This window comes from Clinocottus analis, unplaced genomic scaffold (genome assembly GCF_023055335.1).
Source record: "Clinocottus analis isolate CAN_PGR_092001 unplaced genomic scaffold, fCliAna1.0.p SCAF_20, whole genome shotgun sequence".
Taxonomy (NCBI): Eukaryota; Metazoa; Chordata; class Actinopteri; order Perciformes; family Cottidae; genus Clinocottus; species Clinocottus analis.
Window position 1 is genome coordinate 3,036,684 of NW_027175932.1, and position 21,415 is coordinate 3,058,098.

The 21,415-nt window shown below is 43.7% G+C and overlaps 4 protein-coding genes and 2 non-coding genes across 7 annotated transcripts; 2 read left to right on the plus strand and 4 right to left on the minus strand.

Moving 5' to 3' along the window:
- Window positions 1–545: 545 nt before the first annotated feature.
- Window positions 546–7,775, minus strand: ttll1 (tubulin tyrosine ligase-like family, member 1). The gene is made up of 10 exons (XM_068586357.1): window positions 7,373–7,775; window positions 7,152–7,275; window positions 6,322–6,530; window positions 6,052–6,232; window positions 5,829–5,966; window positions 5,612–5,720; window positions 5,293–5,436; window positions 4,421–4,507; window positions 3,574–3,737; window positions 546–2,042 (listed from the first exon to the last, which is right to left on the minus strand). Exons 2-10 carry the CDS (start codon window positions 7,262–7,264, stop codon window positions 1,913–1,915), a joined length of 1,275 nt encoding a protein of 424 aa, XP_068442458.1. The 5' UTR covers window positions 7,265–7,275; window positions 7,373–7,775; the 3' UTR covers window positions 546–1,912.
- Window positions 2,194–2,280, plus strand: trnay-gua (transfer RNA tyrosine (anticodon GUA)). The gene is given in 2 exon segments: window positions 2,194–2,230; window positions 2,245–2,280. It is a non-coding gene; the product is annotated as a tRNA-Tyr (tRNA).
- On the minus strand, window positions 2,731–2,817 carry trnay-gua (transfer RNA tyrosine (anticodon GUA)). The gene is given in 2 exon segments: window positions 2,731–2,766; window positions 2,781–2,817. It is a non-coding gene; the product is annotated as a tRNA-Tyr (tRNA).
- A 1,055-nt stretch (window positions 7,776–8,830) lies between the features above and the next one.
- Window positions 8,831–11,392, plus strand: bik (BCL2 interacting killer). 2 transcript variants are annotated; one of them, XM_068586360.1, is made up of 6 exons: window positions 8,831–8,859; window positions 8,942–8,970; window positions 10,008–10,111; window positions 10,327–10,479; window positions 10,557–10,671; window positions 10,794–11,392. In XM_068586360.1, the coding sequence occupies exons 3-6, from the start codon at window positions 10,017–10,019 to the stop codon at window positions 10,908–10,910; spliced, it is 480 nt and encodes a 159-aa protein (XP_068442461.1). In that variant the 5' UTR covers window positions 8,831–8,859; window positions 8,942–8,970; window positions 10,008–10,016; the 3' UTR covers window positions 10,911–11,392. The 2 variants fall into 2 exon arrangements, with proteins under 2 accessions (XP_068442461.1, XP_068442462.1); XM_068586361.1 differs by lacking the exons at window positions 8,831–8,859; window positions 8,942–8,970 and having other exon boundaries at window positions 9,938–10,111.
- Window positions 10,798–13,708, minus strand: mcat (malonyl CoA:ACP acyltransferase (mitochondrial)). Its single transcript, XM_068586358.1, has 6 exons — window positions 13,126–13,708; window positions 12,728–12,815; window positions 12,418–12,635; window positions 12,154–12,291; window positions 11,465–11,817; window positions 10,798–10,906 (listed from the first exon to the last, which is right to left on the minus strand). The coding sequence occupies exons 1-5, from the start codon at window positions 13,534–13,536 to the stop codon at window positions 11,542–11,544; spliced, it is 1,131 nt and encodes a 376-aa protein (XP_068442459.1). The 5' UTR covers window positions 13,537–13,708; the 3' UTR covers window positions 10,798–10,906; window positions 11,465–11,541.
- Window positions 13,709–14,490: 782 nt separating this feature from the next.
- def6c (DEF6 guanine nucleotide exchange factor c) lies at window positions 14,491–20,917 on the minus strand. Its single transcript, XM_068586356.1, has 12 exons — window positions 20,822–20,917; window positions 20,065–20,205; window positions 18,958–19,140; window positions 18,157–18,387; window positions 17,931–18,077; window positions 17,749–17,857; window positions 17,081–17,313; window positions 16,884–16,991; window positions 16,494–16,660; window positions 15,617–15,815; window positions 15,447–15,537; window positions 14,491–14,908 (listed from the first exon to the last, which is right to left on the minus strand). The coding sequence occupies exons 1-12, from the start codon at window positions 20,915–20,917 to the stop codon at window positions 14,688–14,690; spliced, it is 1,926 nt and encodes a 641-aa protein (XP_068442457.1). The 3' UTR covers window positions 14,491–14,687.
- Window positions 20,918–21,415: the final 498 nt, after the last annotated feature.

The following is a 21,415-nucleotide window of genomic DNA, read 5'->3' on the forward strand; positions in this document are numbered from 1 at the left end:
TCACAGAGTGCCAAAACTTACCTTTATTTTTCTTTCACCTAACTTCCGCCCGTGCAATATTTAAGACTTGCCAACTTTATCATGCAAACTCGGGAGAGGCGCGGCTGTCTGACGTCACATCCCTTGAAAAGTTGGTACTTTATCCTGAGGCACCCAGGGCACTGGTTCCTGCTATGAGGTCTGGGGCCCTTCAGGGGCCCTAGAGGGGCTTTTAGGGGTTGTCAGCAAAAAATAAGATTAGTTGCATGTCTATTTAACTCAATAAAAGTAAGTCTCCTGCCAAGTCTAAGTGAAATTGTGCTATATTGAATCATGCTCTGTATAGTTGCACACTTTGTACTCCCGCCAAATAATGTAAATATGTCATATATAACAATCTATGGCAACAGAATTCTTAAATTCAGAGGTTATTTATGTCACAGATAATATAAAAGTTAAAGAATAAAGTAAAAAGTAAAAAATGTTAAGCTGTTAAGTGAATTTACTGACACAAATTCAAACATGCTTTAAATAACAAATGTCTGAAAAAAAATCACAAAAACACATTCACTCTAAAATGAACATTGTTTATTGTCAAGGCAGCACCAATATGGATATTTAATTGAAGGGAGACGCAAACTAAAAGGAAGCAATGCGCCTCACACAAATAGAGATCTCAATACTGCAAAGCTAAAAACAGAAAGGTTTCATGTTCACAACAAAAGCTGCACAGTTTATAACCACGAAGAGAAAAACAGCGGTGGGGAACTGTTCGCACGTCCACCGTGTTCCTGACACCCCTCAGAGTTTAATTAAACTCTCAATACATTTGTATAAGTCAACAATGACTTGCACAGATCAGGAGTGTCAAACCTTCAAGGTCAGGGAACGGCGCCACACAGAGACTCATTTTACTGCAAAGAACATGAAGGTCATTTGGCTTTGGTAGGATTGACTTCTGATTAATCGTGACTCCAGGTGGATGAGATTCATCAAAGGCTATCGGGGACTCTTAACACAGCAAAATGGCAAGAAAAAAAAACACAAACCCAATCTCATTAAATCACAGTATCACCATCCAAAATGTACTCCCGTTTCCTTATTCACATCAATAATGAGCTATTTCAGATTCAGATTTGGATGTGCAGCAGGTATGAAGTCAGCGGTGCAACTCAAAATGCAACATATCTATTTTTTATTCAAGCAAAATCAGAGTAATGAGGTTCAGCACTGGATACAATCAATTGTAATGAACCATCCTGCATATGCATATAGATAATAAACCTATTAAAAAAACTGTATTAAATTGTATTCTGCGGTCTATACAGGTTTAGTACTGTTGACTCAGCCTATCAGTAATATTATATCTTCATACCCTTTGTATTAGTCAGATCTCATGTTCCCTTTATATTCTTTTTTACAAGCCACTTCCTCTCACAGAGCTCCTTCTTTTTAGCACCTGTGTGGCGGGTCGAGTTAAAGTGTCATGACTCAGTAATCATGCATAGTTCAGGTTGTTGTAATCCTCTTCACGTTGGATTTTAATCCTACAACAAACAGCATTCTTTTATATGTGTTTAATTTCCATTTCGGCAGCCCCGCCCCTCCATGGACAGGGAACTTCGAGTGTCATCCATTTTTTGGGGGGGGTTTCCTTCTCTTCATAGGGAGTGTCGGCTGTGGGTGGGAACTGCTTGTTGCTGGCGAGTTATTGACACCGCCAACACAATGTCTACATTTTTCAGTTACTCATTCATGCAGACGTCGACAAACTCCGGCCCTTAAACTCTCCAAACATTACCACATTGTTGATTTTCCTCTAGCGGCAGAGGTGTCGCCCCCTGTGAACTCAGTCAGTGAAATGTGCAAACAGGGAGCAGTCCTCCTCCCCCTCCCCCTCCTCCTCCTCCTCGTCCTCCTCAGCGATGTGACCTCACTTCCAGGTGGCGGCGGCGGGTCGAACGCCTGCGCTCCCCTTGGTGCCCTTTGACCCCAGGGACTGACCCGAGCGGCTCCGGAGGTCACGCTCGGCATTCTCGCTCTGCGCCTGCTCCTCGTCGTACCTGTTGACGCGCAGAGACAGAGGAATGATGACGTGAAGAAATGCGTGTGAGGGATCTCTTGATTTGTGCCTTCACAAAGTCTGTATATTATAGTAACAAGGAGCTTTACTCAAACAGTAATCCTATCACACACTTTTGAATAGTCTTCATCCCTTCGATAGCTCAGTTGGTAGAGCGGAGGACTGTAGTGGCATTACCAGATATCCTTAGGTCGCTGGTTCAAATCCGGCTCGAAGGAGTGACTTTTAAGACTTAAAAAAAAAAAACTTTGACTAAGTCACTAACCAATTCAATTCTCTCTCTCTCTCTCTCTCTGTATATATATACTGTGTTCATGATGCAGTAGTTACAATGAGCATGTTTTAGGAGCATAACCTTAATGTTTACTAGCCTGAAACTGTCATTCTGGACTCGATACTCCTGTCTCAAGAATCAACACGTTGTGAGACAGCTCGTCCAACAGTACAGATAGTGTGTGTTTTAGCTTTAGCTTGTTTACACAGAGTGTTTCTTATACAACGAGCGCCACCGCCCTCGGCCTTGTGGCCAAATGCAACAGTAGCAAAACTTAAGAATCAACAATTGTTGAAATATCACCAACAATATCTCCCGAGTGTGTTGCTGTGCGTGTTATAATCAGATTGTCAAATTTTGATTCTGAAAAAAAAAAAAAAAAAAAATCTAAAAATCCTTCGAGCCGGAGTTGAACCAGCGACCTAAGGATCTCTGATGTAACCACTACAGTCCTCCGCTCTACCAACTGAGCTATCGAAGGGGATGCCTCTCTCTAAAAAAAAACGGAACAGATTGTTTTCAATATAAATACTGAATCTTAGTATAATTAGTGGGAAAAGTCACGTTGTTTGGTATAAAATTATATATTTTATATTTTATATTATTATTATTATTATATTTTATTTTATATTTATATAATAATACATACATCCCTACTGCTCTCAATCCACACACATGCTAAACCATCGGACTGAACTACTTACAGTGAATCACAAACCTCTACAGTCAAACAATGCCCACTGTCACAATAACTTCTGTTGAATAAAAGCAACATAATAAGATATCAATCATCCTCCATGATGGCAGGGAACAAGCATAAGGCGAGTGTGATCCATCGAGAGCTGAGCACACATTTGGGAGGTTTTAATTTCCTTGTAAATTTGCCACTTTCATCTCAGGCGACATCAATCCCCAAAGTCACCCCCTCCCCCAACACTATGATCTTTTTTGTAACCTTCAACAGCCCTTTGATGCTGTCGAAGTCTAACCACACTTTATCTGCGTCAGACTGAAATCCCTAAATTACTTTTCTCTCTTTCAGTGCATCACAAAAACCTCATCAGTCAAATGTAAACTTGTTTCAAAGCAGCATATCCCACAACACGCGGTCAAAAGCCACTCCTTCGAGCCGGATTTGAACCAGCGACCTTAGGATATCTCGTGTTTACACTACAGTCGAGGGGTCGCTGAGTTTGTCTGAACGCGGACGGAGGGGGGGTTACACAGCGTCACTCACAGGACTTGATAGTTGCCCAGGGCCTCTCGGGGCGGACTGCGATTCCAGCGGCAGTCCGGGATGTCCCCGTTGGGCGTGACGATGTTGAGGGTGTCGTTGATGAGGTTGTACTTCAGGATGCGGTCGTTGGCCGTGCTGGAGGTCAGCGAGGGAGAGGCATTGACCTGAGAATGACGCAGACGCAGACACACATGTCTTCCTATCCTCATGTAGAAGTTGTTGCTGTCAACAAGCTCATGAACAAACATGCAAAGAAGAAGAATGAGTTGCCAGAGAGGAAGCAGCAACTTTGATAGCGTATAGAGAAAAGAGTCAAAGTAAAGTGTTCCTTGCTTTGAATGTGGGACATCTATTTTTTTTCAGTCCCCTTCACTTAGGACCGTCTTTGTCAGACACTCCACTTCACGTCTTCGCCCCAAAAATAGACCAGATTGATTTCCGTTACCAGAAATAGTTCAGGCCTAACCTTGAAACCCAGTGACAGTGCAGTGAAATATGACAACCATGTGACATGCAGGATAAAAAAAAACAAGTGTTTCAGCTGGAATAACGCACCGAATGGGTTAAAAGACACGCCTTCTGCACACATTTGAATACCGAGAGGCACACGGCCAAACACAGGCGCGTGAAGATTAACCTGGAGGGCATTTAAAGTTGCTCAATGTGGAGTCAATGTGTGAGCGCGTTAAGTGTCTTTGGGCTCGGCAAACTACGCAGCAGGAACCAGGCGGAGAGAAACAAGATGTTCTGAAGCAGCAGAGGGCAATTCTTGGTAAATTCTAACCCTTTAATGCGAGTTGAATGCGTATCTGCGCGTCATAACTCCTCCTCCCGTTACATGACTCACCTCAATAAGCCACGGCTTGAGCTTGTCATCGATGATGATGTCATACCCGTAACACTCAAAACAGTGCTTGTCATTGTTCATCACAGGCTAAGGGAGAGAACGACAGAGAGACTGAATTAGGGAGAGGAATTTGAACGACATTGTCGGGCATTACGACATTTATTTCATACTAGATGTGCAGGAGAGAGTGATTCAGCAGGAAAGGGTGTGAGCGAACGGAGTAAAAATATACCAGAGAATACACAAAGTAACCTGTGTGTGGAGGCCAGAGAGGGGAAGTGAGTCAGATCACTTAGAGACAGAAGGGAAGTGCGCCTAAAAACAAAAAGAAGTCCTGCCGTCGAGATGGTTTTCTACAGGTGTGTGTTTGAAAAAACGAGTCTCGGCGCTAAAAAAAGACTCACAACAGGAACCAAGTAATAACACAAGGACTGGAGTCTGCAGCATGTGTGGTGCAGTGGGGTTTGAACCACCCACAGTGCACCATGGTACTTTTTACACGGGTTTATTACTGTTTGTGGGTTTAAACACTAATAAACGACTCTTTCAAGACAAATTTGAACCAGATCTTCCAACTGTGCAACGAGTGCAAAGAGAGACGAGGAGTCAGTCGGACAACTAGTAAACTATATACACATGTAAATATGAAACTAATGATTTGGTCGGACAGTTTCAGGTGCTATCAAACAGTTTCGGACAGTTTAAGGTGCTATCAAACAGTTTCAGGTGCTTTCAAACCACTACTAAAAGTATATTATAGGTGTCATAATTAGGACACGCTTCCTAAAGTCTTTGTAATTCTGTGATGTCAGCCAGCATGTCGGCGTAAAATGTAATTTAGTAGTAATAAGAAAGAAGAAAAGTCCACTCACAGCCACGGCCTTCAGCGACTGCACCATGATCCAGTGGATCTGGTCGAACAGCCGACTCGTCACCTCCTTCCCTCTGGTGCTCTCTAGGTACAGACGCAGGTTACTGACGGTCCACTTGCCTCCGTGGACGTGGTTGTAGTCATCCTGCGTCGAAAGGGACAAGGTCTGACTACATTTTGCACATTTTTGGGAGAGTTTTGCATGGAGTTTTTGCTGCCACTGCTGCTGCTTTGTGAGTCTTTTTGGAAGTGCAATACTAAATTAGAAGAATACCTTCCTCAAAGATGATGTCATAATAACACGACACACACACACTTACCCCATGCTTTTGGATGGCCACGTTAGTGAGATGAACAAACATGTTGTCCAGTTCACTGGTGCTGGGCGTGTACTTGACCGTGCAGAACCTACAGAAGCCGAGCTTGTACCTGAGGATCGAACCACAAGCGATTACTATTGATTTTCTGAGTGAATCGATTGTGACAAATATGTTGTAATGGCTTGACTACAGCACAATAAACTAACTCGGGGCTCACATGTAGCATTTCAGAGGCCGATACGTCGTCACCAGAACGTAGAGGCGCAGGTCGAACTTCTTCCCTCCAATCAGCAGCGGGTTGTCGATGTACAGGGAGATGACGTAGGCCTCCTTGCCACTGGCTGCTGCTACAAACCTGAGGGCAAAACATGAGGATTTGGACGTCTACCTGGGAATCAAACATGTGGATGATGCAGTAAGCACAGGAAGCGGTAGCTCACGTGGAGGTGCGGCTGTCCCTGGACCACTTCTTGATCTGGGACAGCTTGTTGATGAGGAAGATGCCTTTCCCCTGAGCCTTCCCGCAGGGCTTCATGATCCAGGTGCTGGACGGGTTCTTGCGGTACTCCTCCACAAAGAGGTTGTAATCGGCGGGGAGCATGAACGTCACGGGGACGAAATCTGCAGCAAACGTAGAACAAATAAAAACATAGCTTTGTGTGTGGAAAAAAATAAATATGTGCATTTCTGCCTATCATGTGACGGAGCACCTAAATAGTTGTATTTCCCGTTGTCGTCCTTCTCCGCCAGCGGACTGCCTTCCTTCTCCAGCTCCTTGCGGTAGCGCTTGATGTTCTTGATCATCAGATCCTTCCTGGTCAGCTCGTAGTGGTTGGGGAAGTGGTTCACCATCTGGTCATCCGACAGGCGGTAGCCGGTGTCCACGCTGAACACATTCCTGATGGTCTGGATGCTCATCCTGTGTGAGGGAACAAACAAAACCTCTCAGCATTGTGCTGATATATCTGAGGAGACCAGAAATATGTGCATATGTGCTTGTATTTTACCAGAAAATCTCCATTTTACATTATATTTTCAACTCCACTCTATTCATTTGACTGCTTAATATGTCTTACTTGTGTTATTCGCCTACAAAACACATGATAAGACTATAACATAAAAAGCATATTAAGAGATTAAACTAGTGGTTTCCAATGTTTTTGGGCTTGTGTGACATTTTACAGTAAAGCAGTGTCTGTGAGTTGTTCGGAGGATGCTGTCATTTAGACAAAATAATTAAAGTTGTCCAAAAAAGAAAGACCCCAAACAAAATGAGGTATGTTATTACTTCTTTGTTACCTCGTAAATGATGTCACGACCCCATTAGATTCAATTTGTGACCTTTAGGATAGGCCCTGACCCCAGAGGTGTGAACCATGGACTGATTTTTAAAGCAGGATTTTGAATAAAGAACCTTTCATTGTATTTTACAGTGTGGTTGTTGGTACTTCTCACACTTCATACACATTGCTGCTTGCAGAGTTCAGTGTCCTGGAGCAAAGAGCCACAAGGGATGAGGAGTGCCAACGTGTGGACTCACCAGTAGAAATTCCAGTCGTCGTTTTCCGTGACTTGAACCCATTCCCTCTTCTCGAAGTTGTTGATGAGCACGGATTTCTCGATATCTGTCACCCACTTCACCTTACCGGCCATGATGCCTCCCACTGGGGTGGAGCACACAACAACAACATATATATTATAAAGAAGACACACATTCAAGATGAGTGCATGCAGTGCCATGCACCAGAGAAAGTGCCCTACCTGCAGATCAATGTCAGGGAAACAGCCAGTCATCAGCATCGGCTAGCCGGGCTGGCTCTGTTAGCAGGCTGCTGCTGCCGCAGAGGATGCCGGCCGGACATCACCTAGTCGGGGATGCGATCTCACCAGAGCCGTGACGCACGGCGACACACCGTCGGCATCGTTAGTTTTATCTCCAGCAGAATAAGAGGATATTTTATTGATCCCCAGCGCCGGGAAGCTGGACGCAGTGACGAAACGCCCACCGCGCGGCGAACTGCTCTTCACAATAAAAGTCCCGGACGTGATGACGTGAACGACTTCATTGCACTTTTTTCTTTAAAAAAAAAACGATTTTCTTAAAGCAAGAAGAAGTGTCTCCGGGAGCGTCCAATAACGTCGTTTTTTTTGGGCTTGGTCCTTCCGGAAGAATTACCTGGCAACGGAGGACGCAGTGACGTCATAGCACGGCGTCGATGCGACAGTGAACCAGCAGGGGGCGGGGTTGGGTTAGTCAGTATGTACAGGTACAATGCACACATAAATGAAGATTAAGATTGAAGATTATATATCTTATATCTTTGACAATATGGAACCGTGCCTCTGATTTACAACCTGCAAAACATAATTTGTGCAAAAACACAAGGTTATATTGTCGTATATTATTTTTTTATGACTTTCTTTTAACATTTGCACGGCTTAATAACATTCACAATGCGTTTTATTTCATAATCATTAATTGTATGCATGTGGAAATGCACAAAATCATCAATGATATTGAGTGCACAGACCATAAAATGACATGTGAAGAAATGTATACATCTTACTCGATACTTTATTCTTCAGAATATGCGGCCAACAAATTGATTTACTTTCTAGAAAGTGTAAAACCTCATATCTTTAAGATTAACTTTAATAGACCTGTGAGTCTGAAATCCAACTGACAGAACATGATGCTGTAGTTAAGAGAATAGAGGAAAAAGCAGATTTAGTAACTTAAATGTCTACAAAAACAATTGAATCACAGGTAGACAATCTTGTATATGTTATCCTAAAAAAAAACTATATGTTATTATAATATATACAAGTATAAAGTAATAGTAACACTCTAGTACACAACAAAAACAATTAATAAAATGATTAAGTATATAAAACTATGCAGAACAGGATCACAGCAACACAATTGTACCATTAGACAGGGGCAGTAATATATTTATTATATTATTGTTTAGGGATGCATAACAACTTATAATGAAATACATTGAGAAATTATGATGTTCTTGATGTATGAATTTCTCTTGCAGACAAGGAGGAGGAAATAAATTCAGAAATGTAAACACTGAAATAAAGCTGTAACGGAGGACGCAGTGATGATGATGATGATGATGATGATGCCCCCCCCCCCCCCCTCCACTCACTTCCCTCCCTCCTGGTAGCAGCATATAAAGGCGTGGCCAGTCATATTTGTGGCAGTTACCTGAGAGCAACAGGATTAAAAGGACGCTGCTGTAAGTACAGGAAAACACTTTTGTTTTTGTTTTTTATTACTTGAAAAACATTTAATTCATAATGTCTTTATATGTATTGCAGGGCGGCGTCCACTTTAATCGACACAGAAGGTAAGGTCCATTTTGTTTTATTGTGCACGCACCTGTTTTACAGCACGAGTGGAAGCATAAACACGTTTAATATCCAACAACGCTGCTCCAACATCCTACTATACATTTATTATTCTGTAAATGTTGAGTCATTTTAGGATTAATTCATATCTGCGGGCGTAATTTGCAATCTATGATCTTCAAAACGACCTTTGTTTGCTTTGGGTGAGAAGGATGACTTCATCTCTTTGTTATGACAATACAGTACGGCACAATAGGCAATACTCGAAAACAATCCTCTGGATATTATTTTGCAGCTTTTGCTATGATCATATCTTTACGGTTCCCACATTTAGGACTATATTATGATGTGTTTTTGTCATTTTGCTAAAAAAAACAATACAAATAAATCCTTTTTACACACTTTTCCTTCTCTACTTTATAGGAAGTAAACATATATAAAGTCCATGAGTACATTATTTGGAACCAGTGGTGTTTTATTTCTTCTTGGTGAGGTAATAAGGGCAGTTTGTTAGATTTGAGTTATGGAAATTGCACATTTGCATGAAGGCACGAGTGCAGGTCCAACAGGAACTGGCCTGAGGACAGGTGCACGTCGGTGGAAACACACCTGACTGTTGGGTTGAATAACAAGCCATAAAACCAGTAATAAAAGGTAGATTAGATGCAGTTTCGTGTACAGAGGAGTTCTAGACGTACGAGGGAGAACTTAAACACACTTCTGTCGACACATACAGTAGTAAATGGCCTAAATCCAACAGGTGATGTCATCTCTTCAAACCTGGGAGAGCCTGTTTTACCAACCTGCTTTTTTTTAATCCTCGGGCAACACAGCCGCCACCTATCCTGGTCACATGAGCCAGTGTTTACACAGTGCTGTTTATGAACGTTGGGGGGAGGAGAAGTGGGGGAATCGAGCAGCGATAACACTTTCAAACCCCGTGCAGCCGCTATCTCGCCTGCATAAAGCTCGAGCAACTTTCTCTCTCGCGCGTCCTCGTGTGACTTATTTGAATAATACCCGCTTCTCCTCTCAGCAAACAAGAATGGTGGAGCAAACAAGACGACCGAGCCACATCGTCTCCCTCCAGGCTGGACCTGGGGAGGTGGACGCGGACGCCTTGTTGGACGTGAACCTCAGGTACAGCGCAGGCCCGTCCACAACAACGACAACAACATGCAGCGTGTGGAGCAAAAATAAAACCATCCATAAGAAATGAGTGTCTCTGGTGTGGGGATGCATTTTGGTTCTATATCTAACACACAAATGACACAATCATTTCTTAGAAATATCATGTAATACTCCTTAAGCCTCCCCCACACCTTCATTTGTCGTGTGTGTGTCTGTTTGTGTAGGCTAAACAACAGAGCTGCGCGGGATTTCGGGCGTCAGTTGGCTGTAATGGGAGATCAGCTGGATCGAGAGTGGGCCGGCCGACGGCCAAACTGGCTCCCGAACGCGCTACACATGCTGAGACCCGCTCAGGCGCTGACGCGGAGCATCTATCGGTAAGAAGAAGAAAATCTACCACTTTTTTTTTAATACTACGTGACTGGCTATGAAATTGTAACTTGTCGCTGTGCAGAGACGTCCGCAGTCAGCTGTGGGCCCTCCAGGGCCCGTCCGCCGCGGTGAAGGCCTGGATAGCGAGCACCGCGCCCGGGCACGGGATCCTCAGAGCGGACGCCTGGGCGACCTGGGTAACACTCACGATTTACACGCGTCTCATCGCTCAGAATTCACAAATCTAATTTCCATGTATCGCTCTGTTTGTTGTCGCTAAATTCTCTAAAGAATAATTTTACTTTCTTTCATCTCACAGGTGTCCAGTTTGAAACCAGTAGCCTGCACTGGCTGGACCAGAGGAGCACTGGTGACTGTGGCACTGGTGGCTGCGGTGACCATTTTCGGTGCACTCTGGGTGGAAGGGAAAGCCTAAAAAAAAGGGGCCATAAGCAGGTCTTTTAGGCTGTTATATATTAACCAAAATATGTTTGCAAATTTATGACAATTATTGCTGTTTGTTTCTGCCGTTTACTTTGACTTTTTTTATACTATTTGAATGATGTATTGAATTTTACGCTTTATAAACCGTAAATGGGATTACAAAAAAAATGATTATAATACTGTAAAATTTGTCACGTGGAAATAGTTAAAGGGTTTTAAAGTGTTGCCCAAGAGTCAGCCAGCGTATTGTAGCAGTGACGTTGGTTCACGGTTGTATTAAATGTCAAGAAGTGTGTTTCCCATGGCTGAACTGTTGCTGGCCTGCAGTCTTTTGTATCCAGATTAGTTTCTTACTGGTTTAAGAGGCCAACAATTTCACAAATATGCAGCCTGGCTTTATAAAAAAATGTAAAAAAAATGAAGAGAGCTGGACTTTCTTTGTCAGATTTGAATCTTTTTCATGCCAATAAACTTCCAAATGACGACATTTTGCAATTTAATTCATTAAAAAAACATTTTAATTACATAATAATGATATTACAAGACCTTAAGAAGCAACCACAGGAGCTCGCAGGTTTAACAGGCCGTGCTGGTCACGTCCAAGCTGAAGCTTGTTTTCCGTTTTAATCGTCTTCGTAAGCGGTGACCTCCACGTGCGCGTACTTCAAGAAGGCCTTGCGGTTGCACCGTTGCAGCGTGGCGCCGAGCTGCTTTCCCGGGCCGAGCTCGTAGGTGTCGGGGAACTTGCGCCCCTGCGTCCTCTCGTAGATCTCGTGCAGGGTCTGCTCCCACTTCACGGGCGACACCAGCTGCTTCACCAGCTGCCTGCGCACGTGGCTCTCGTTCATGTAGCGCTTGCCGTCCACGTTGGAGTACACGTTGATCTCGGGGCGACGCACCTGAGTGGGAGAGAACGCCGCGGGGTTTTGTGTGTTTACGCTATCTGAAGGCCTCTTACACTTGTAAAACTGCTGTAACATGAGCTGCAGACTGCAAAACCATGATACCTAAAATTGCTCCGACCGTGATTTTTATGGAAAAGATTGACTATTCAGTTGGTTGCAATCTACAACTGTGCCACTAGATGGCACTAAATCCTACACACAATCTATTAAATATACATTTCCAACATTACATCGTGGATTTTTATGCTCATGGTCATCTTATGAGAGGGATAAATGGATCTGAGCTGTCATCGACACGCTTTAGCTTAACAAAAAGAAGGTTTGACTGACCTCCACCTGTCTGAGCACTTCTCTGAGGGGTTCAATAGCCGACTCCATCATCTCGGTGTGAAAAGCGCCGCTGACCGGGAGAGGTCTGGCCCTCGAGAACTTCAGGCTTCGCGAGTTCTCCTGGAGGAAATCCAGAGCCTGAGGAGACAGAAAACGAGCTCACTGAAATGTACCTGAAGCTACGAGGAAATAAAAGTACTTTTACAGAAAAAGTCCCATTATATCTCTTTGCAGCTGTGCTTTTAGATGCAAACTGGTTCGTACCTTTTGGTGCCCTGCGAAGACTCTGCCATCCGGGAACAGATAGTTGGCCACGGAGCACACCGGATCCTGGACCCCCAGGCTCCTGCAGTGCTCTTTCGCCTGCATACATGCATGTTTATAGTGGGCCTGAGGTTTCCCGATGACCGACAGCATCCCACTAGGAGCCAGCTCTGACGCTTTCTGCATGGCCTCTGCGCGGACCTTCACCGCGTACAGAGCTGGAGGACACAGAGCGGAGGGGGAACACGTCGCATGTTAACTTTCAACTGAGCAACATCTTTGTCAGGCACGAGTTAGGGAGCACGCTTACCTTCGGGAAAGTTCATGGCGCCGGAAAAAACCAGAGCGGCAAATTCTCCGACGCTGAAACCTGCAGCAGCAACACACATCTCAATGGCCTGAGGGGGGAATATGAAGGGAATAAAAACAAGTTTTTTGTGGCGGAAATGGGCCGACAATAAAAAATAAAAAAAACATACGCACTATCTTATAATTTCTATTTTTTTTTAATAACATTTCATTTTGGCGATTTTTTTTCTTTCATAATTATGTTTTTATTTTGTCAAGACTTATTTTTTCTGTCATTACTATTTTTTAGTTTTTGTCATCACTTTATTTTGTGGTCATAATTATGACTTTTTTTTGTGTGGCACAAATGGGCTTCCATACATGACCTCTAAAGTTGGGCCACTGTACTGCTATTTGTACCTTTGGGTTTTCGTAGTTGAGCCGCTCCACCGCAGCCAGCGACGTGACGAACACCGCCGGCTGACAGTGGACCGTCTTCCGCAGCTCCTCCTCGGGTCCCTGCAGGCACAGAGCCAGCAGGTCGTACCCGAGGATCTTCTGGGCCACGGAGAACATCTCTTTGACGTTGGGGTACTTCAGGAGCCCTCTGCCCATGCCCACAAACTGGCTGCCCTGGCCCGGGAACAGGAGCACGGAGCAGTCGCTGGGGTCCTTCCACGGTCTCCGGTCATCGCTGTCCGGGAAAGGAGCGCGGGTCTCGGGTTCAGGGCCGGGAGCTGCCTCCGGGGAGCTCGGCTGGTTGGCGGACAGTCTCCTGCTCAGAGACGCCAGCGACCTGACGGCGCCAACGGTCACCACTGACGACAACATGGCGTCACCCCGATGAGGTCTTCACCTGTTAGAATAGACTCATGTTCTGCCTGGGAAAAAACTGTAATAAATGAACTACGAACTAAAAATGTCGCTTAACGGTCAGCGTGACACGGGCTTGAGAGCCGCCATGTTTGTTGGAGAAACCGGAAGGTTGGATTTATTTTCCTTCCGGTTCACGTTTCGGTTCCTTTTTAGGCTGCAGCGGCCTCTCGTGGTCACAATGTGTCATCACGGCTTTATTGACATTGTACGAAAATAAATGTACCACTTTGTACTAAAGAAAATCTATAAAATAATCCATACAGTGAAACACAATTAATGATACATAATGTTATTATTTTTGCCAAACTACTTTTGTATCTTTGAAGAATATTCATGTCAACCTGTGCAATATTAATACTGTTCATAATAGTTATATTTATTCTGTCTCTTTCTATATAATTCAGTATTGTAGATTTTTTGCTACCTTTTTTTTTTTACCGTATATTATTTATATTACTTGTTCAGATTGTTTACTATGTCTCTTGTGTGCATGTTAGTTGCTTCAATCCTGAAAAACTTCCTTTTTGCGCGACTAAAGGAATATCTAATCTAATCTGATCTACAATATAACTTTATTGGCCCAACAGGGAAGAACATCTGTCTTTTCTCGTATTAGTTACTCTGCTGTATTAGTTAAGAGACAGAAAATTGTTCATTATATTGATTGACACATCAGACCTTACGTATTTATTTGTTCATCAGAGGTCTTCTAATCTTTGTTGTCACCCAGAAGGCCTTTTTGCTTTAACGTTTTATAGCTAAAAAGAGGTTTAAGAATTGTGACTCGAATAAGTGGAGCATGACCTCAATGATTCAAATGTGTAGCCCACAGAAATGACCAATATCACAAAATGATGTTTTATTAATCTCCAGTAAAATGTATTGTACAAAACTGTGAATGCCAGTCGATCTTATTCAAATTCAAGTCCATTAAATGGTGCATCACATTGTGCTTGTCATCACTGCTCTCCATCCCTCTTTCCGCATTTCAAAATATAAATATAATACAACTTTTGTTTGCAGATTCTTTTCTGTATTGTAAATAACTTTTCTTCTTGACGTCTCGGTCTTAAACAAATGCTGAATTAGATTGGGAACATTTTGGATCACACTTGTCCGTTGGGTTTTTCCTGCAATTCGTCGGATCTGTCCGACAGGTCGGCGGCCTCCATCCTGTCCTCCAGCTGCTCCAGCGCGTCGCTGTCGTCGTCGGCAGTTTGATTCTGATCGTCTGTCTTCTTGAATTTGAAGATGAACTCGTTACTCGCCAGCGCTCCTTCCTTCTTGGGACACGTGTGTTTTGATGAAAGCCGATGTTCCAAACGCTCTGCAAAGAAAATTAAAGAATAAAGCCGTTTGAGTTTTAGGTAATGACTGCAAAAGTAGTCATTTTAAGGGTTATTTAAACGTGGTTTCAGGACCGGTGCTTCATTTTTATGCAGGTCAAGATTCATCTTAAGCAACTTTTAATCACATTTTTCAATACTTTCTCGGGGAACTACTGCATTTTCTCAAAAGAAAAACAAAATTGATATGTTGTAACTGTACTTTGATGCATGTTTGGAGCCAAATGAAAAGATTGTTTCATGATTATTGCAGGCGTGGTATGTTTATACTGTCTACATGTTTTTTATTCTTTAATTATCTGCATAAAATGATCAAAGTACATACTTAATTAGTTTACAGCTAAACCGTTCAATCACAAGAAATACATTTACTCAGAACTGATATCTACCTACTTACATATCTACCTATCTACCTATCTACCTATCTATCTATCTATCTATCTATCTATCTATCTATCTATCTATCTATCTATCCATCTATCTATCTATCATAAGTCCTGATAATAGAGCGTACTGCACCTCCAGGCCCGATGGGTTTCATCAGGCGGTTCAGCTGGACGTTCCAGTGTCGTACGTGTTGACTGGCATACCTCAGCTTCTCTTGTAACTCCTGAAACAGGAAAGTTAAAAAGGATCAAACTTAACTGCAAAACTCAAACCAATCCAAACCCGCCGGCCTCCGTCTTTACCTCCAGGTGCTCGTGGCTCCTCTGGCGAGAAGCCTGCAGATCCTGCAGCTCCTGGGAGGCCGAGTGCAGAGCCGACGGGGCCCGGTGGTCCGTGCCGCCGTCCGAAGCCTCCGGTATGGGGCTGAGGGACTGCAGGGCGCGCTGCTGCTCCTGGAGCAGCTGGAACTGCCTCTTCTTGGCGTCTTCCGCCTGCAGCAACCTGGAGAGGACACGTGTGGTTCGGTTTGAGAGTAGCAGGGCTATTGCTGAGAGGCAATTCAGGTGTCCAACAGCTGCATTTTACAGATGGATCATGACTCCTAATGACTTAACACACATATTCCATGTTCAGTGCGGCGTCTACGTGATGATATCGTTGTCTGTCTGTATGTATGGCGTGAATACATGTCCATAAATGGGCTTGGAAGTAATTAAATCATAAAAAGGTTGCTTTTAAGGTTTTTGATCAGCATCAAAGTAATCCAGTAATATTCATGTATTCACTCATGGGCACATGTTAATTCTGCTGATTGTGAATACTTTCAATTGTGGCAATTTGCCAAAAATGTAAAGAAATACAGGCTGACTTTTGACCCATTAACTAACTCTATGTCAACATTTTACTTCCTGTTTACGTGTAATTTGTTTATCACTTTAATAAAAGGTACTCAACACACTTTACATGGTAAAGACAAACAATAGAAGCAGCAAAAAAACAAGAAAGATAAAAAAAACTAGTATCACAGATTTAAATAAATGGGTTTCATGTGCTGTTTTCAAAGTGGCGAGTGATGGATGGAAAGTATTATATCCCCAGATTGAGAGGATCCTCATTTTGTGCACGTGTCAAACATGTAATTTGTCGTTTCAATGGTGACATTGTGTGTTTGTTTGTGACCTCTCGAGCTCCAGCCTGGCCCGCTCCTCCTCCAGCCGAGCCTGGATCTCCATGTTGAGCGCCGCCTCCAGTTTCTGCTGCGTCAGCTCCAACTCCACGATCCTCTTCTTCTGTTGCTCCGCCTCCTTTTCCTTCACCTGCATCTCTGCCTGCATGCTGTCTCTCAACTAGGGACACACACACACACACACACACAAATGGGTGGAAAGAACTGACCTATTCCTGAATCACCTTTTCCAGGAATGTCGTTACCGTTTCTCCACCGCTAGAAATCACAGACGGTTAAGTCTGACTTTTACGACGCCGATGTGTTTGTGCCGTTTTCAGGAACCTGAATCCCTTTTCAGCACATTATAAATAAGCGCCGTCATCTGGAAAACTTTCTCTTACCGTCTCGGCCTCTTTCAGCTGTCTCTCCAGCTCCATCTGCACCTCCCTCTGCTTCCTCCTCTCCTTTTCCTCCACCTCCCTTCGTTTGTTTTCCAACTCGCGCGCATGCTGCGAGACAAATGCAAAGGTTTGACGTTAAAAAAAAAAATCCCGAGCGCGCTCGATCGTCCCTCGGCCGGTTCCTCCCCGCTCTGCACCTGTATGATGCTTTCAATTTCCGAATCCTGTCTGTCTTTCTCCTTCTCCATCTTCTCCATGTCCTGCATGCTGGAGTCGTCCGATTGGCTGCTGCGGCTGCTGCAGCTGCTGCTGCGGCCGCTGCGGCTGCGCTCGCGGTGGCCGTGCTCCCGCTGGACCCGGCGCTTCAGCTTGAGCTGCTGGTGGAGGGAGGACCTGCCCTCGCTCTGGAGACGGAGGCCCGTCTGCATCGCTGGAGGGGAAGCAAAGGGACGCACAGGGGGGGAGTACTGTAGGTACGAGAGATTACTTGGCACTACCAGAAACACTGAAAATAAAGAGGACCTGAGAGGTCACTGTGACAGAGTGGACGAGAACTCACACACGTGTCCACACATTTCATTTCTTTATCATGTCTTTTGATATTTACCATACCTGCCATGTGTTTCAGAGTCTTAAGGAGCCATTTCCTGTATTGTATACACTGAAATGCTTTCACCTGCTGCAAACCAGATCTGTAGATCAGCAGTCGGTTAGCTTAGCTTAGCATACAGACTGGAGACAGCGAGCCCAAAACAAAATCCTCCCCCAGGCAGCGTAAAAGCCGCTGGCCACGCCCACGATAAATCACTGCAGTCAAAATGGAGTCTCTGACTCCGCACGCTTTTTCTTATACACACCAACACACCTTGAGTCCACTCCACCTTCTGCCTCTGGTCGGACGCGCTCATCTCGAAGGTTTTATTGTGAGTTTTCACACAGAACATACAGCGCTTCCCCTCCCTGTCCGTAATAGGCTGAAACAGAGAAGAGGAGACTCAGAAAAGTGGCAAACTACAAGGATTTTGGGACGTTTGAACACTCGCTCACCTCTATGACGCAGTTCTTATCCAGCTGGATCTCGCCTTTCTTGTCTCTCAAGTCCTCGCTGGCGTAGTAGGCGATGGAGGACGGCTTCAGCACGAACCAGCGCTCGGTCCAGTTCCTGCGTACATGACCCTTCTTCCACATGTAACCCTGGAAACAAAATGGACGAAATGTGACGAAGAAAGACGACAAACAGAAAACAGGAAGTTGAGCAGAAGCCTCTCGCTACCCTCTTGAGGACGTTGTGGTACATCTCCAGGAAGACCTCGTCCAGAGCCAGACTGAAGGCCTCGGCACTGGTGACCCTCAGCAGCCGGCCGGCGGCCATGTGCTCCAGGAAGGTCCAGACGGACATGTCGCCTTCCCACACTGCGGCATCCTGGGAGATGAAGTCCTCCAATGGCTTCCCGACCCACTCCTGGCCCATCGCTGTGGAGATCTTCTTGAGGAGATACTCCACCTGAAAGCAATGAAATATTGTGAGTGTTTGCAGAAACGAAACTAATATTTTACAGTATTAATAACATGTTTTTTTATCAGTGTATTTTGGTTGACTTTTACAGAGGAAAGCTACTGTGCCGACAGCACAAAAGCAGTTTATTTCTGTCTCTCTGTCGACAGGAAACCGATTATGAAGGAAGTGGAGGAAGGAAGAGACTCATTAACTTACTTGCACTTACTTTGTTTCTGCCGTTAAAAAAATGTCTGACTGCTGGGACACGAGCTGGGTTTATACTCAGAGAATGATCCGTCTAACGAGTAGGAGATCACAGAGAAAGGGCCTCATGTAACTGCAGGAACACCCCGGGGTGTTCCCTTGTCTTCCTGGTCGATCTTTATCTGCCTCGTGAATGCAAAGAAAGGAATTTCTGCGCTTTTAAAAATGTGTTTTAAATCAAAATGTGACCCTTTTTGTGGTTGTTTGACGTAAAAAAGTTAACTTTTTATACCCTGAGGCGTGAAAATGAAATGAATTATCTTTCGAATCCCTGAAATCGAGTCGCTGACGACTATATTTAAGTTGTTTTACCTCCTCTGGGATCATCACCAGCGGGTAGCGGTCCTCAGACAGGAGGTTGAATAAGCAGAAGAGCTTGAAGCAGTCTCTCTGCGAGAGCGGCGCCCCCGGTGGCAGCCCCTTGAAGTTCTTCTTCATGGTCATCATCCAGCAAAGGTCGTCGAACTTCTCCTTGTCAAACGTCCCCTCTTTGACCTGAAGGGAAGAGAACCACGGAGACTTTAATACAACCCGATTCAAACTTCATAGGATGGAAACTGTTTTAATAACAGATTGTCATAATATTACAAATAATATTTACTTTAAGCATATTTAAGTACTTTATACAAATTATTTATTTCGTCTGTTAATTTAATGTTATTATTTGAATTTTTAATTAAACTGCAAATTTTTTCTTAAAACTTTAATCTGTTTATTACCGTTTTACTGTTTATTTATATTACTTATTTATTTTATCTTATTCCTCTTACTCGTGAGCAGTGCTGCTGTAATCCTGTAATTTCCCCACTGAGGGACTAATAAAGGATTATCTTACTTTATTTTATCTTATAACCTGACCTATAAGATTTGTTTTATCCTAACCCCAAAATAACCCCAAATATATAAATATACATTTAACTTAGATTTTCTGACATAATATTAATAATAAAGCATAATATAAGATGTGATGGGTATAAATCCTTTAACCAATGACATTAGTTATTTCTCCTAACACCAAAATACCACCAAATATATCGATATATATGTCAAAATAAATATAAATGTACATATTAATATTAATAATAAGTTTATGTCCAAAGCCAATACATTTCTTTAAAGGATAAATCCCTCAACCAATTAAATGATGTATTCCTCCTAACCCCTAAAATAGAATCAATATAATAACACAATTAATAATGTGAATAATAATAATAATAAAGTACTCTCCAAAGCTTATAAAATACACAATACAAATCAAAAAATAGAACAAAATAATATATTGTCACACACAAAAAACGTAAACGTGATAAAATAAATCCAAGATGCATGAATAAAAGTGTGTCCTTGCGTGTGTGTGTGTGTGTGTGTGTGTGTGTGTGTGTGTGTGTGTGTGTGTGTGTGTGTGTGTGTGTGTGTTACCTTGTCCAGGATGTACTTGTTGAGGTAGGGCATGTAGCCGTGGTTCGACACCGGCCCGTCGTCATCATCCTGGAAGTGCTGCTCCAGAGCCACGGGGTCGTGAGGGATGTTCAGCACCGTGTACAGGTTGTGAGAGAGCACCTGAGACACACACACACACACACACACACACACACACACACACACACACACACACACACAGCTGGTCTTTAGCATGTCAGGACAGCTTTCTGCTATTTCTCTGGATTCTTCGCTGCGTCGGGGGCTCAGCAGACGTGTAGCGACGCGACAGAGACACACAATGTTGCCCACTGAGGGGGAAAATGGCGAGACGAGACCTTTACTGCCTCTCCTTTTCCCTGATACACTGACAGTGAGAGATATTATCTCACCATTTGTGTTTCTGTGTCCACGGAGAGAGGTTGGACTTTGAGCTTTCCAGTATGAGCCATTACGCGATGGCCTGTTAACAAGAGTGTAAAGCTTGTTGGACGCTTGTAGCGTGTGTGTGTGTGTGTGTGTTTAAAGTTGCTCCTATTACAACGTAGATCCCCACAGTAAGCCCACAGGCAATATATACGACAGTTTGCCATAGAGACTGAGGACTTTTGGTGTGTCTTCAGCCAGAAAAAAAGGGATTTAAATGAAAAGTATCAGAGTTAAAGCGTTTAAATGTTTCTGTGTACACAGGACGCCCCTCGCTCGCTTTCGGGTTTCCTGATCTAAAAAAATGAGCAACTTTACATTCCCGGCTTACCTTTAACTGCGATTTGGACACTTTCCCGCACTTCTCGACGTCCAGGGACGTGAAAGCGTACCAGATGGATTTGAGGAGCTCGGATTTTAAGTCCATGTTGGAGACCTCGCTGTGCGCAAAAACACGAACATTTCCCCCCAAGCGCGGCGCGAGCGGCTTTTACGCAGCGGCGGCGGAGAGAGACCTGCCAAATACAATGTGGGGCAGAGTACACAGGCTGCTGAGCAAACTGCTGAGCGAGATGTAGGACAGACCTGAAGAGGCGGAGAGTAGAGAGGGAAGCCTACACTTTGCTCTATTTACTCTTTTTTTCTTCTTCTTTTCACAAATGCCAAACACTTCATGTCTAGTTTATGATCTTCTTAATATATTTTGGGAAATATTCCAGCCATCCATTCTTGAAAACGTTAATCTGGATAAATTGGACAATGTTACAGGGTAAATAACTCATATTCAAGCTATATTCCTAAATCTATACATGTATCCAGACACCAGAGTGGGTTTATTATTTCCTTCAAAGAGATAAAACAAATAGAGGAATCCGTGTTAAACAGGAGATTTTTCACCCAGGCGGTGAAGACACACCCATTTGGG

What these genes read in the sequence shown, in the direction of transcription:
- def6c (XM_068586356.1), bottom strand. Translation starts at nt 20,917, where the DNA reads ATGGACTTAAAATCCGAGCTCCTCAAATCCATCTGGTACGCTTTCACG. An exon ending in AGCTGAAAGAGGCCGAGACG is followed by an intron (nt 16,661 to 16,883) that starts GTAAGAGAAAGT and finishes GTGTGTCCCTAG; the next exon opens with TTGAGAGACAGCATGCAGGC. An exon ending in GGAGCCACGAGCACCTGGAG is followed by an intron (nt 15,538 to 15,616) that starts GTAAAGACGGAG and finishes TTCCTGTTTCAG; the next exon opens with GAGTTACAAGAGAAGCTGAG.
- bik (XM_068586360.1), top strand. Translation starts at nt 10,017, where the DNA reads ATGGTGGAGCAAACAAGACGACCGAGCCACATCGTCTCCCTCCAGGCT. An exon ending in TTGTTGGACGTGAACCTCAG is followed by an intron (nt 10,112 to 10,326) that starts GTACAGCGCAGG and finishes CTGTTTGTGTAG; the next exon opens with GCTAAACAACAGAGCTGCGC. An exon ending in CGGACGCCTGGGCGACCTGG is followed by an intron (nt 10,672 to 10,793) that starts GTAACACTCACG and finishes TTCATCTCACAG; the next exon opens with GTGTCCAGTTTGAAACCAGT.
- mcat (XM_068586358.1), bottom strand. Translation starts at nt 13,536, where the DNA reads ATGTTGTCGTCAGTGGTGACCGTTGGCGCCGTCAGGTCGCTGGCGTCT. An exon ending in CGCCATGAACTTTCCCGAAG is followed by an intron (nt 12,636 to 12,727) that starts GTAAGCGTGCTC and finishes TGTGTCCTCCAG; the next exon opens with CTCTGTACGCGGTGAAGGTC. An exon ending in AAGTGCTCAGACAGGTGGAG is followed by an intron (nt 11,818 to 12,153) that starts GTCAGTCAAACC and finishes TCTCCCACTCAG; the next exon opens with GTGCGTCGCCCCGAGATCAA.
- ttll1 (XM_068586357.1), bottom strand. Translation starts at nt 7,264, where the DNA reads ATGGCCGGTAAGGTGAAGTGGGTGACAGATATCGAGAAATCCGTGCTC. An exon ending in AGTCGCTGAAGGCCGTGGCT is followed by an intron (nt 4,508 to 5,292) that starts GTGAGTGGACTT and finishes TCTCTCCCTTAG; the next exon opens with CCTGTGATGAACAATGACAA. An exon ending in CTGGGCAACTATCAAGTCCT is followed by an intron (nt 2,043 to 3,573) that starts GTGAGTGACGCT and finishes GCGCGTCAACAG; the next exon opens with GTACGACGAGGAGCAGGCGC.